The 12,104-nt window shown below is 50.8% G+C and overlaps 1 protein-coding gene across 5 annotated transcripts in view; it reads right to left on the reverse strand.

The window, feature by feature from the left end:
• agbl5 (AGBL carboxypeptidase 5) overlaps positions 1-11,465 on the reverse strand; it is a 73,483-nt gene extending 62,018 nt beyond the window's left edge. For 4 of the 5 annotated variants that reach the window (XM_031800697.1, XM_031800698.1, XM_031800700.1 and 1 more), the window contains exons 1-4: positions 11,358-11,465; positions 8,865-9,104; positions 8,503-8,674; positions 7,717-7,880 (exon numbers count right to left, since the gene is read on the reverse strand). In XM_031800697.1, the coding sequence (XP_031656557.1) occupies positions 7,717-7,880; positions 8,503-8,674; positions 8,865-9,061 (533 nt within the window). In that variant the 5' untranslated portion in view covers positions 9,062-9,104; positions 11,358-11,465. Of the gene's footprint in view, positions 1-7,716; positions 7,881-8,502; positions 8,675-8,864; positions 9,105-10,762; positions 10,811-11,357 lie in introns of all 5 variants that reach the window. The other variant, XM_031800696.1, reaches the window with a different exon arrangement.
• Positions 11,466-12,104: the final 639 nt, after the last annotated feature.

The raw sequence follows: 12,104 nt of genomic DNA on the forward strand, positions 1-12,104 counted from the left end.
TCCAGTTGTGTCAGTGTGTGTGTGTGTGTACCTGGGTGTGAGCGTGGCTGTGTCAGGGTATCTCTGGTCCAGTTGTGTCAGTGTGTGTGTCAGTGTGTGTGTGTACCTGGGTGTGAGCGTGGCTGTGTCAGGGTATCTCTGGTCCAGTTGTGTCAGTGTGTGTGTGTGTGTGTATATATGTGTGTGTGTACCTGGGTGTGAGCGTGTCTGTGTCAGGGTATCTCTGGTCCAGTTGTGTCAGTGTGTGTGTGTACCTGGGTGTGAGCGTGGCTGTGTCAGGGTATCTCTGGTCCAGTTGTGTCAGTGTGTGTGTGTGTGTACCTGGGTGTGAGCGTGTCTGTGTCAGGGTATCTCTGGTCCAGTTGTGGCAGTGTGTACCTGGGTGTGAGCGGGTCTGTGTCAGGGTATCTCTGGTCCAGTTGTGTCAGTGTGTGTGTGTGTGTACCTGGGTGTGAGCGTGTCTGTGTCAGGGTATCTCTGGTCCAGTTGTGGCAGTGTGTACCTGGGTGTGAGCGGGTCTGTGTCAGGGTATCTCTGGTCCAGTTGTGTCAGTGTGTGTGTGTGTGTGTGTCCTGGGTGTGAGCGTGTCTGTGTATCTCTGGTCCAGTTGTGTCAGTGTGTGTGTGTGTGTGTGTCCTGGGTGTGAGCGTGTCTGTGTATCTCTGGTCCAGTTGTGTCAGTGTGTGTGTGTGTGTGTGTACCTGGGTGTGAGCGTGTCTGTGTCAGGGTATCTCTGGTCCAGGTGTGTCAGTGTGTGTACCTGGGTGTGAGCGTGGCTGTGTCAGGGTATCTCTGGTCCAGTTGTGTCAGTGTGTGTGTGTGTCCTGAGTGTGAGCGTGTCTGTGTATCTCTGGTCCAGTTGTGTCAGTGCGTGTGTGTGTGTGTCCTGGGTGTGAGCGTGTCTGTGTATCTCTGGTCCAGTTGTGTCAGTGCGTGTGTGTGTGTGTACCTGGGTGTGAGAGTGTCTGTGTCAGGGTATCTCTGGTCCAGTTGTGTCAGTGTGTGTGTGTGTGTACCTGGGTGTGAGAGTGTCTGTGTCAGGGTATCTCTGGTCCAGTTGTGTCAGTGTGTGTGTGTGTGTACCTGGGTGTGAGAGTGTCTGTGTCAGGGTATCTCTGGTCCAGTTGTGTCAGTGTGTGTGTCAGTGTGTGTGTGTACCTGGGTGTGAGCGTGGCTGTGTCAGGGTATCTCTGGTCCAGTTGTGTCAGTGTGTGTGTGTGTGTGTATATATGTGTGTGTGTACCTGGGTGTGAGCGTGGCTGTGTCAGGGTATCTCTGGTCCAGTTGTGTCAGTGTGTGTGTCAGTGTGTGTGTGTACCTGGGTGTGAGCGTGGCTGTGTCAGGGTATCTCTGGTCCAGTTGTGTCAGTGTGTGTGTGTATATATATGTGTGTGTGTGTACCTGGGTGTGAGCGTGGCTGTGTCAGGGTATCTCTGGTCCAGTTGTGTCAGTGTGTGTGTGTATATATATGTGTGTGTGTGTACCTGGGTGTGAGCGTGGCTGTGTCAGGGTATCTCTGGTCCAGTTGTGTCAGTGTGTGTGTGTGTACCTGGGTGTGAGCGTGGCTGTGTCAGGGTATCTCTGGTCCAGTTGTGTCAGTGTGTGTGTCAGTGTGTGTGTGTACCTGGGTGTGAGCGTGGCTGTGTCAGGGTATCTCTGGTCCAGTTGTGTCAGTGTGTGTGTATATATGTGTGTGTGTACCTGGGTGTGAGCGTGTCTGTGTCAGGGTATCTCTGGTCCAGTTGTGTCAGTGTGTGTGTCAGTGTGTGTGTGTACCTGGGTGTGAGCGTGGCTGTGTCAGGGTATCTCTGGTCCAGTTGTGTCAGTGTGTGTGTGTGTGTACCTGGGTGTGAGCGTGTCTGTGTCAGGGTATCTCTGGTCCAGTTGTGGCAGTGTGTACCTGGGTGTGAGCGGGTCTGTGTCAGGGTATCTCTGGTCCAGTTGTGTCAGTGTGTGTGTGTGTGTACCTGGGTGTGAGCGTGTCTGTGTCAGGGTATCTCTGGTCCAGTTGTGGCAGTGTGTACCTGGGTGTGAGCGGGTCTGTGTCAGGGTATCTCTGGTCCAGTTGTGTCAGTGTGTGTGTGTGTGTGTGTCCTGGGTGTGAGCGTGTCTGTGTATCTCTGGTCCAGTTGTGTCAGTGTGTGTGTGTGTGTGTGTCCTGGGTGTGAGCGTGTCTGTGTATCTCTGGTCCAGTTGTGTCAGTGTGTGTGTGTGTGTGTGTACCTGGGTGTGAGCGTGTCTGTGTCAGGGTATCTCTGGTCCAGGTGTGTCAGTGTGTGTACCTGGGTGTGAGCGTGGCTGTGTCAGGGTATCTCTGGTCCAGTTGTGTCAGTGTGTGTGTGTGTCCTGAGTGTGAGCGTGTCTGTGTATCTCTGGTCCAGTTGTGTCAGTGCGTGTGTGTGTGTGTCCTGGGTGTGAGCGTGTCTGTGTATCTCTGGTCCAGTTGTGTCAGTGCGTGTGTGTGTGTGTACCTGGGTGTGAGAGTGTCTGTGTCAGGGTATCTCTGGTCCAGTTGTGTCAGTGTGTGTGTGTGTGTACCTGGGTGTGAGAGTGTCTGTGTCAGGGTATCTCTGGTCCAGTTGTGTCAGTGTGTGTGTGTGTGTACCTGGGTGTGAGAGTGTCTGTGTCAGGGTATCTCTGGTCCAGTTGTGTCAGTGTGTGTGTCAGTGTGTGTGTGTACCTGGGTGTGAGCGTGGCTGTGTCAGGGTATCTCTGGTCCAGTTGTGTCAGTGTGTGTGTGTGTGTGTATATATGTGTGTGTGTACCTGGGTGTGAGCGTGGCTGTGTCAGGGTATCTCTGGTCCAGTTGTGTCAGTGTGTGTGTCAGTGTGTGTGTGTACCTGGGTGTGAGCGTGGCTGTGTCAGGGTATCTCTGGTCCAGTTGTGTCAGTGTGTGTGTGTATATATATGTGTGTGTGTGTACCTGGGTGTGAGCGTGGCTGTGTCAGGGTATCTCTGGTCCAGTTGTGTCAGTGTGTGTGTGTGTACCTGGGTGTGAGCGTGGCTGTGTCAGGGTATCTCTGGTCCAGTTGTGTCAGTGTGTGTGTGTACCTGGGTGTGAGCGTGGCTGTGTCAGGGTATCTCTGGTCCAGTTGTGTCAGTGTGTGTGTGTGTGTGTGTCCTGGGTGTGAGCGTGTCTGTGTATCTCTGGTCCAGTTGTGTCAGTGTGTGTGTGTGTGTGTGTCCTGGGTGTGAGCGTGTCTGTGTATCTCTGGTCCAGTTGTGTCAGTGTGTGTGTGTGTGTGTGTACCTGGGTGTGAGCGTGTCTGTGTCAGGGTATCTCTGGTCCAGGTGTGTCAGTGTGTGTGTGTGTGTGTGTACCTGGGTGTGAGCGTGTCTGTGTCAGGGTCTCTCTGGTCCAGTTGTGTCAGTGTGTGTGTGTGTGTGTCCTGGGTGTGAGCGTGGCTGTGTATCTCTGGTCCAGTTGTGTCAGTGTGTGTGTGTGTACCTGGGTGTGAGCGTGTCTGTGTCAGGGTATCTCTGGTCCAGGTGTGTCAGTGTGTGTACCTGGGTGTGAGCGTGGCTGTGTCAGGGTATCTCTGGTCCAGTTGTGTCAGTGTGTGTGTGTGTCCTGAGTGTGAGCGTGTCTGTGTATCTCTGGTCCAGTTGTGTCAGTGCGTGTGTGTGTGTGTGTCCTGGGTGTGAGCGTGTCTGTGTATCTCTGGTCCAGTTGTGTCAGTGCGTGTGTGTGTGTGTACCTGGGTGTGAGAGTGTCTGTGTCAGGGTATCTCTGGTCCAGTTGTGTCAGTGTGTGTGTGTGTGTGTGTGTACCTGGGTGTGAGAGTGTCTGTGTCAGGGTATCTCTGGTCCAGTTGTGTCAGTGTGTGTGTGTATATATGTGTGTGTGTGTACCTGGGTGTGAGCGTGGCTGTGTCAGGGTATCTCTGGTCCAGTTGTGTCAGTGTGTGTGTGTGTACCTGGGTGTGAGCGTGGCTGTGTCAGGGTATCTCTGGTCCAGTTGTGTCAGTGTGTGTGTGTGTGTGTGTGTGTGTGTGTGTGTGTACCTGGGTGTGAGCGTGGCTGTGTCAGGGTATCTCTGGTCCAGTTGTGTCAGTGTGTGTACCTGGGTGTGAGCGTGGCTGTGTCAGGGTATCCCTGGTCCAGTTGTGTCAGTGTGTCAGTGTGTGTGTGTGTGTGTGTACCTGGGTGTGAGCGTGTCTGTGTCAGGGTATCTCTGGTCCAGTTGTGTCAGTGTGTGTGTACCTGGGTGTGAGCGTGGCTGTGTCCGGGTATCTCTGGTCCAGTTGTGTCAGTGTGTGTGTGTGTACCTGGGTGTGAGCGTGGCTGTGTCAGGGTATCTCTGGTCCAGTTGTGTCAGTGTGTGTGTGTGTGTGTACCTGGGTGTGAGCGTGGCTGTGTCAGGGTATCTCTGGTCCAGTTGTGTCAGTGTGTGTGTGTGTGTACCTGGGTGTGAGCGTGGCTGTGTCAGGGTATCTCTGGTCCAGTTGTGTCAGTGTGTGTGTGTGTACCTGGGTGTGAGCGTGGCTGTGTCAGGGTCTCTCTGGTCCAGTTGTGTCAGTGTGTGTGTGTACCTGGGTGTGAGCGTGGCTGTGTCAGGGTCTCTCTGGTCCAGTTGTGTCAGTGTGTGTGTGTGTGTGTGTGTGTGTGTGTGTACCTGGGTGTGAGCGTGGCTGTGTCAGGGTATCTCTGGTCCAGTTGTGTCAGTGTGTGTGTGTGTGTACCTGGGTGTGAGTGTGGCTGTGTCAGGGTATCCCTGGTCCAGTTGTGTCAGTGTGTCAGTGTGTGTGTGTGTGTGTACCTGGGTGTGAGCGTGTCTGTGTCAGGGTATCTCTGGTCCAGTTGTGTCAGTGTGTGTGTACCTGGGTGTGAGCGTGTCTGTGTCCGGGTATCTCTGGTCCAGTTGTGTCAGTGTGTGTGTGTGTGTGTGTACCTGGGTGTGAGCGTGGCTGTGTCAGGGTATCTCTGGTCCAGTTGTGTCAGTGTGTGTGTGTGTGTGTGTGTGTACCTGGGTGTGAGCGTGTCTGTGTCAGGGTATCTCTGGTCCAGTTGTGTCAGTGTGTGTGTACCTGGGTGTGAGCGTGGCTGTGTCCGGGTATCTCTGGTCCAGTTGTGTCAGTGTGTGTGTGTGTGTGTGTACCTGGGTGTGAGCGTGGCTGTGTCAGGGTATCTCTGGTCCAGTTGTGTCAGTGTGTGTGTGTGTACCTGGGTGTGAGCGTGGCTGTGTCAGGGTATCTCTGGTCCAGTTGTGTCAGTGTGTGTGTGTACCTGGGTGTGAGCGTGGCTGTGTCAGGGTATCTCTGGTCCAGTTGTGTCAGTGTGTGTGTGTACCTGGGTGTGAGCGTGGCTGTGTCAGGGTATCTCTGGTCCAGTTGTGTCAGTGTGTGTGTGTACCTGGGTGTGAGCGTGGCTGTGTCAGGGTATCTCTGGTCCAGTTGTGTCAGTGTGTGTGTGTACCTGGGTGTGAGCGTGGCTGTGTCAGGGTATCTCTGGTCCAGTTGTGTCAGTGTGTGTGTGTGTGTGTGTCCTGGGTGTGAGCGTGTCTGTGTATCTCTGGTCCAGTTGTGTCAGTGTGTGTGTGTGTGTGTGTCCTGGGTGTGAGCGTGTCTGTGTATCTCTGGTCCAGTTGTGTCAGTGTGTGTGTGTGTGTGTGTACCTGGGTGTGAGCGTGTCTGTGTCAGGGTATCTCTGGTCCAGGTGTGTCAGTGTGTGTGTGTGTGTGTGTACCTGGGTGTGAGCGTGTCTGTGTCAGGGTATCTCTGGTCCAGTTGTGTCAGTGTGTGTGTGTGTGTGTCCTGGGTGTGAGCGTGGCTGTGTATCTCTGGTCCAGTTGTGTCAGTGTGTGTGTGTGTGTGTGTACCTGGGTGTGAGCGTGTCTGTGTCAGGGTATCTCTGGTCCAGGTGTGTCAGTGTGTGTACCTGGGTGTGAGCGTGGCTGTGTCAGGGTATCTCTGGTCCAGTTGTGTCAGTGTGTGTGTGTGTCCTGAGTGTGAGCGTGTCTGTGTATCTCTGGTCCAGTTGTGTCAGTGCGTGTGTGTGTGTGTGTCCTGGGTGTGAGCGTGTCTGTGTATCTCTGGTCCAGTTGTGTCAGTGCGTGTGTGTGTGTGTGTACCTGGGTGTGAGAGTGTCTGTGTCAGGGTATCTCTGGTCCAGTTGTGTCAGTGTGTGTGTGTGTGTGTACCTGGGTGTGAGAGTGTCTGTGTCAGGGTATCTCTGGTCCAGTTGTGTCAGTGTGTGTGTGTATATATGTGTGTGTGTGTACCTGGGTGTGAGCGTGGCTGTGTCAGGGTATCTCTGGTCCAGTTGTGTCAGTGTGTGTGTGTGTACCTGGGTGTGAGCGTGGCTGTGTCAGGGTATCTCTGGTCCAGTTGTGTCAGTGTGTGTGTGTGTGTGTGTGTGTGTGTGTGTGTGTACCTGGGTGTGAGCGTGGCTGTGTCAGGGTATCTCTGGTCCAGTTGTGTCAGTGTGTGTACCTGGGTGTGAGCGTGGCTGTGTCAGGGTATCCCTGGTCCAGTTGTGTCAGTGTGTCAGTGTGTGTGTGTGTGTGTGTACCTGGGTGTGAGCGTGTCTGTGTCAGGGTATCTCTGGTCCAGTTGTGTCAGTGTGTGTGTACCTGGGTGTGAGCGTGGCTGTGTCCGGGTATCTCTGGTCCAGTTGTGTCAGTGTGTGTGTGTGTACCTGGGTGTGAGCGTGGCTGTGTCAGGGTATCTCTGGTCCAGTTGTGTCAGTGTGTGTGTGTGTGTGTACCTGGGTGTGAGCGTGGCTGTGTCAGGGTATCTCTGGTCCAGTTGTGTCAGTGTGTGTGTGTGTGTACCTGGGTGTGAGCGTGGCTGTGTCAGGGTATCTCTGGTCCAGTTGTGTCAGTGTGTGTGTGTGTACCTGGGTGTGAGCGTGGCTGTGTCAGGGTCTCTCTGGTCCAGTTGTGTCAGTGTGTGTGTGTACCTGGGTGTGAGCGTGGCTGTGTCAGGGTCTCTCTGGTCCAGTTGTGTCAGTGTGTGTGTGTGTGTGTGTGTGTGTGTACCTGGGTGTGAGCGTGGCTGTGTCAGGGTATCTCTGGTCCAGTTGTGTCAGTGTGTGTGTGTGTGTACCTGGGTGTGAGTGTGGCTGTGTCAGGGTATCCCTGGTCCAGTTGTGTCAGTGTGTCAGTGTGTGTGTGTGTGTGTACCTGGGTGTGAGCGTGTCTGTGTCAGGGTATCTCTGGTCCAGTTGTGTCAGTGTGTGTGTACCTGGGTGTGAGCGTGTCTGTGTCCGGGTATCTCTGGTCCAGTTGTGTCAGTGTGTGTGTGTGTGTGTGTACCTGGGTGTGAGCGTGGCTGTGTCAGGGTATCTCTGGTCCAGTTGTGTCAGTGTGTGTGTGTGTGTGTGTGTGTACCTGGGTGTGAGCGTGTCTGTGTCAGGGTATCTCTGGTCCAGTTGTGTCAGTGTGTGTGTACCTGGGTGTGAGCGTGGCTGTGTCCGGGTATCTCTGGTCCAGTTGTGTCAGTGTGTGTGTGTGTGTGTGTACCTGGGTGTGAGCGTGGCTGTGTCAGGGTATCTCTGGTCCAGTTGTGTCAGTGTGTGTGTGTGTACCTGGGTGTGAGCGTGGCTGTGTCAGGGTATCTCTGGTCCAGTTGTGTCAGTGTGTGTGTGTACCTGGGTGTGAGCGTGGCTGTGTCAGGGTATCTCTGGTCCAGTTGTGTCAGTGTGTGTGTGTACCTGGGTGTGAGCGTGGCTGTGTCAGGGTATCTCTGGTCCAGTTGTGTCAGTGTGTGTGTGTACCTGGGTGTGAGCGTGGCTGTGTCAGGGTATCTCTGGTCCAGTTGTGTCAGCAGGTCTTGACTCTCGCTGTAGGAGAAGGGGAAACTAAAGGAGAAGAACGTGGTCGCTCCTTTCACTTCCAACAGACGATGGGTAAACGACAGGATGAACTGATTATCCACCATCTGAGGAGAGGAGAAACCTTTTGTCAACCAATAACCCAGCGATTTAGTCCATGCATCTTTAAATAATGTGTGTGTATAGTGGTATATTGTGTGTGTGTCTATATAGTGGTATAGTGTGTGTGTGTGTATATAGTGGTATAGTGTGTGTGTGTATATAGTGGTATAGTGTGTGTGTGTGTGTATGTGCGTGTATAGTGGTATAATGTGTTTATAGTGGTATAATGTGTGTGTGTGTGTATAGTGGTATATTGTGTATATAGTGGTATAATGTGTGTATATAGTGGTATAATGTGTGTGTGTATAGTGGTATATTGTGTGTATATAGTGGTATAATGTGTATATATAGTGGTATAATGTCTATATATAGTGTTATAATGTGTGTATATAGTGTTATAATGTGTGTATAATGGTATAACGTGTATATATAGTGGTATAACGTGTATATATAGTGGTATAACGTGTGTATATAGTGGTATAACGTGTGTATATAGTGGTATAACGTGTGTATATAGTGGTATAACGTGTATATATAGTGGTATAACGTGTGTATATAGTGGTATAATGTGTATATAGTGGTATAACGTGTGTATATAGTGGTATAACGTGTGTATAGTGTGTATACCTCGTATGTGGGTCTGTCCCGTACTCTCTCCCAGCGTGTCCTACCAGGTACAGTCTTGACTAGAGGAGCCATTCCCTGGTTGTACAGTTTACTCTGCTTGTTCATATTCATTACATTGACCTTCAGCAGTCGCCCCGGCAAAGCACCACGCACACTGAAGTAGAACCAGGACCTGCAACACACACAGAGTAGGCTCTATTCCTCAGAGCCCAGAGGAGGCTCTATTCCTCGGAGCCCAGAGGAGGCTCTATTCCTCGGAGCCCAGAGGAGGCTCTATTCCTAGGCTAGCCCAGAGGTGTGTTGTTGGTTAGACATATTGTTCTACCTGTCCAATTGTGTGTGTGTGCGAGTTGTTAGGTTACCTGTTTCCATTCTCGTGTTCTGTCCCGGCACAGTCAGGGCGCGTCCAGACATTAAACTCGTAGTCGGGGGTGCTGCTAAGGGTTGTGGAAGTGGGACAGGCGGCGTCGGAGGGGAAGGAGTCAACCTTTTCCACGCGCCCCAGGTTTCCAGAGTCAAACCTGGAGCTGAACACCACGCTTCCAACACGAACCTCCATGACCTCTGACCTAACCTCGGGGCCGGCTGGTACTCACACCACCCTGTTAGAGATAAATACACCACCATGTTGGAGATAAAGACAGCCACCCTGTTGGAGATAAACACACCACCCTGTTGGAGATAAAGACACTCACACCACCCTGTTGGAGATAAACACACTCACACCACCCTGTTAGAGATAAACACACTCACCCCACCCTGTTGGAGATAAACACACCACCCTGTTGGAAATAAACACACCACCCTGTTGGAAATAAACACACCACCCTGTTGGAAATAAACACACCACCCTGTTGGAAATAAACACACCACCCTGTTGGAAATAAACACACTCACCCTGTTGGAGATAAACACACCCACCCTGTTGGAGATAAACACACCCACCCTGTTGGAGATAAACACACCCACCCTGTCGGAGATAAACACACTCACACACACCCTGTTGGAGATAAAGACACCCACACCCACCCTGTTGGAGATACACACACCCACCCTGTTGGAGATAAACACACCCACACCACCCTGTTGGAGATAAACACACCCACTCTGTTGGAAATAAACACACTCACACCACCCTGTTGGAGATAAACACACCCACCCTGATAGAGATAAACACACCACCCTGTTGGAGATAAACACACCCACCCTGATAAACACACCACCCTGATGGAGATAAACACACCCACCCTGTTGGACATAAAGACACCCACCCTGTTGGAGATAAAACACACCCACCCTGTTGGAGATAAAGACACTACCCTGTTGGAGATAAAGACACTACCCTGTTGGAGATAAAGACACCACCCTGTTGGAGATAAAGACAACCACCCTGTTGGACATAAAGACACCACCCTGTTGGAGATAAAGACACCCACCCTGTTGGAGATAAAGACACCCACCCTGTTGGACATAAAGACACCCACCCTGTTGGAGATAAAGACACCCACCCTGTTGGAGATAAAGACACCCACCCTGTTGGAGATAAAGACACCCACCCTGTTGGAGATAAAGACACCCACCCTGTTGGAGATAAAGACACCCACCCTGTTGGAGATAAAGACACCCACCCTGTTGGAGATAAAGACACCCACCCTGTTGGAGATAAAGACACCCACCCTGTTGGAGATAAAGACACCCACCCTGTTGGAGATAAACACACCACCCTGTTGGACATAAAGACACCACCCTGTTGGAGATAAACACACCACCCTGTTGGAGATAAACACACCCACCCTGTCGGAGATAAACACACTCACACACACCCTGTTGGAGATAAAGACACCCACACCCACCCTGTTGGAGATACACACACCCACCCTGATGGAGATAAACACACTCACACCACCCTGTTGGAGATAAACACACCCACTCTGTTGGAAATAAACACACTCACACCACCCTGCTGGAGATAAACACACCCACCCTGATAGAGATAAACACACCACCCTGTTGGAGATAAACACACCCACCCTGATAAACACACCATCCTGATGGAGATAAACACACCCACCCTGTTGGACATAAAGACACCCACCCTGTTGGAGATAAAGACACCCACCCTGTTGGACATAAAGACACCCACCCTGTTGGACATAAACACACCCACCCTGTTGGAGATAAACACACCACCCTGTTGGACATAAAGACACCACCCTGTTGGAGATAAACACACCACCCTGTTGGAGATAAACACACTCACCCTGTTGGAGATGAACACACCACCCTGTTGGAGATAAACAAACCCACCCTGTCGGAGATGAACACACACACACACACAAAATCAACATGCCATCTTCTAGAAACCAGACGCTGACATTCCATCCCCTTGCAACTACAGACCCTACAAAGACCCAGTCACAGAGGAAGAAATAGTGAAACATGTCTGTCTTCCTAGCTGTCTGTGCCTGGAGGCTTGCTGCCAGGACTGAGGCGGGTGGTGCAGCAACGTTCTATTGTTGCTGTCTGAACGGACAAAAAGCCTCGCTAGCTAAACATTAGCGGGCCAGTGGTCTGACTTTGATATCAAACGACGTTCCTTGGATAATTTAAACAAGTGTTAACGTCACAACCTAACAAAATCCCCAAGTCTGTCAGAAAGGTAGGATGCATTGACATTTTGGTTTGGATGCTCTAACGTCACAGGCTTGCTTAATTAACGTAACGTAGCGAGCAGACAGGTAAGGAAATCAAACAAAAGCACGGGAATGTACAATATCGTCACCTCTCGATCAATGCAATCTCAGTAGAAACGTGCACAGAAACACCAACTTAATTATTTGTAACGATAATCTTACTTATTTGTGAACGATGCTCATTTTTTGGGGCGTTCGTATCTTTCCCGATCACCAAACAGCTCTTTAAACCCAAACAAACCCACTAGTAGCTGAGAAACAACAACACGGTGGCTGATTGGCTCAGGCAGGAAGAAGAAGTCCACGTCAGAGCAAGGCGAACGCAGATTGGTTAACTCGGCTCGAGATAAATATTAAACCTGAACATGTATTCAACCCCAATGGCGTGTTTTTGTAGGCACTAACTCCGCCATTGTTCGTTGTTGATAAAACCTAGTGAAAATGAATGGAAATTTTGTAGGGTTTTTGGATAAACGCTGTAAATAAGGTATGTGGTGAACATAGGCTGAGGATATCTTATACGATTTGAGATCATCTTAATGAGATCATCTTAATCAGCTAATGTCACTATCATCACTTTTTGTTAATTTTGAAGCGTAATTAAAAAATAAAAATAAATCACAAAGGCTTCAAAATTCATGAAGGTCATGTTAACTGACTGATATTAGATTAAAGAACGAAACATATATCTCCTAAGCCTGAGTTAACCAACCAGGGATGTTGCCTCATATTGTTATACAGTATATATACAAAAGTATGTGGAAACACCTTCAAATTAGTGGATTTGGCTATTTCAGCCACACCCGTTGCTGACAGGTATAAAAAAAATCGAGCACAGGTCCATGCAATCTCCATAGACAAACAGTGGCAGTAGAATGGCCTTACTGAAGAGCTCAGTGACTTTCAATG

Source organism: Oncorhynchus kisutch, linkage group LG21 (assembly GCF_002021735.2).
Source record: "Oncorhynchus kisutch isolate 150728-3 linkage group LG21, Okis_V2, whole genome shotgun sequence".
NCBI lineage: Eukaryota > Metazoa > Chordata > Actinopteri > Salmoniformes > Salmonidae > Oncorhynchus > Oncorhynchus kisutch.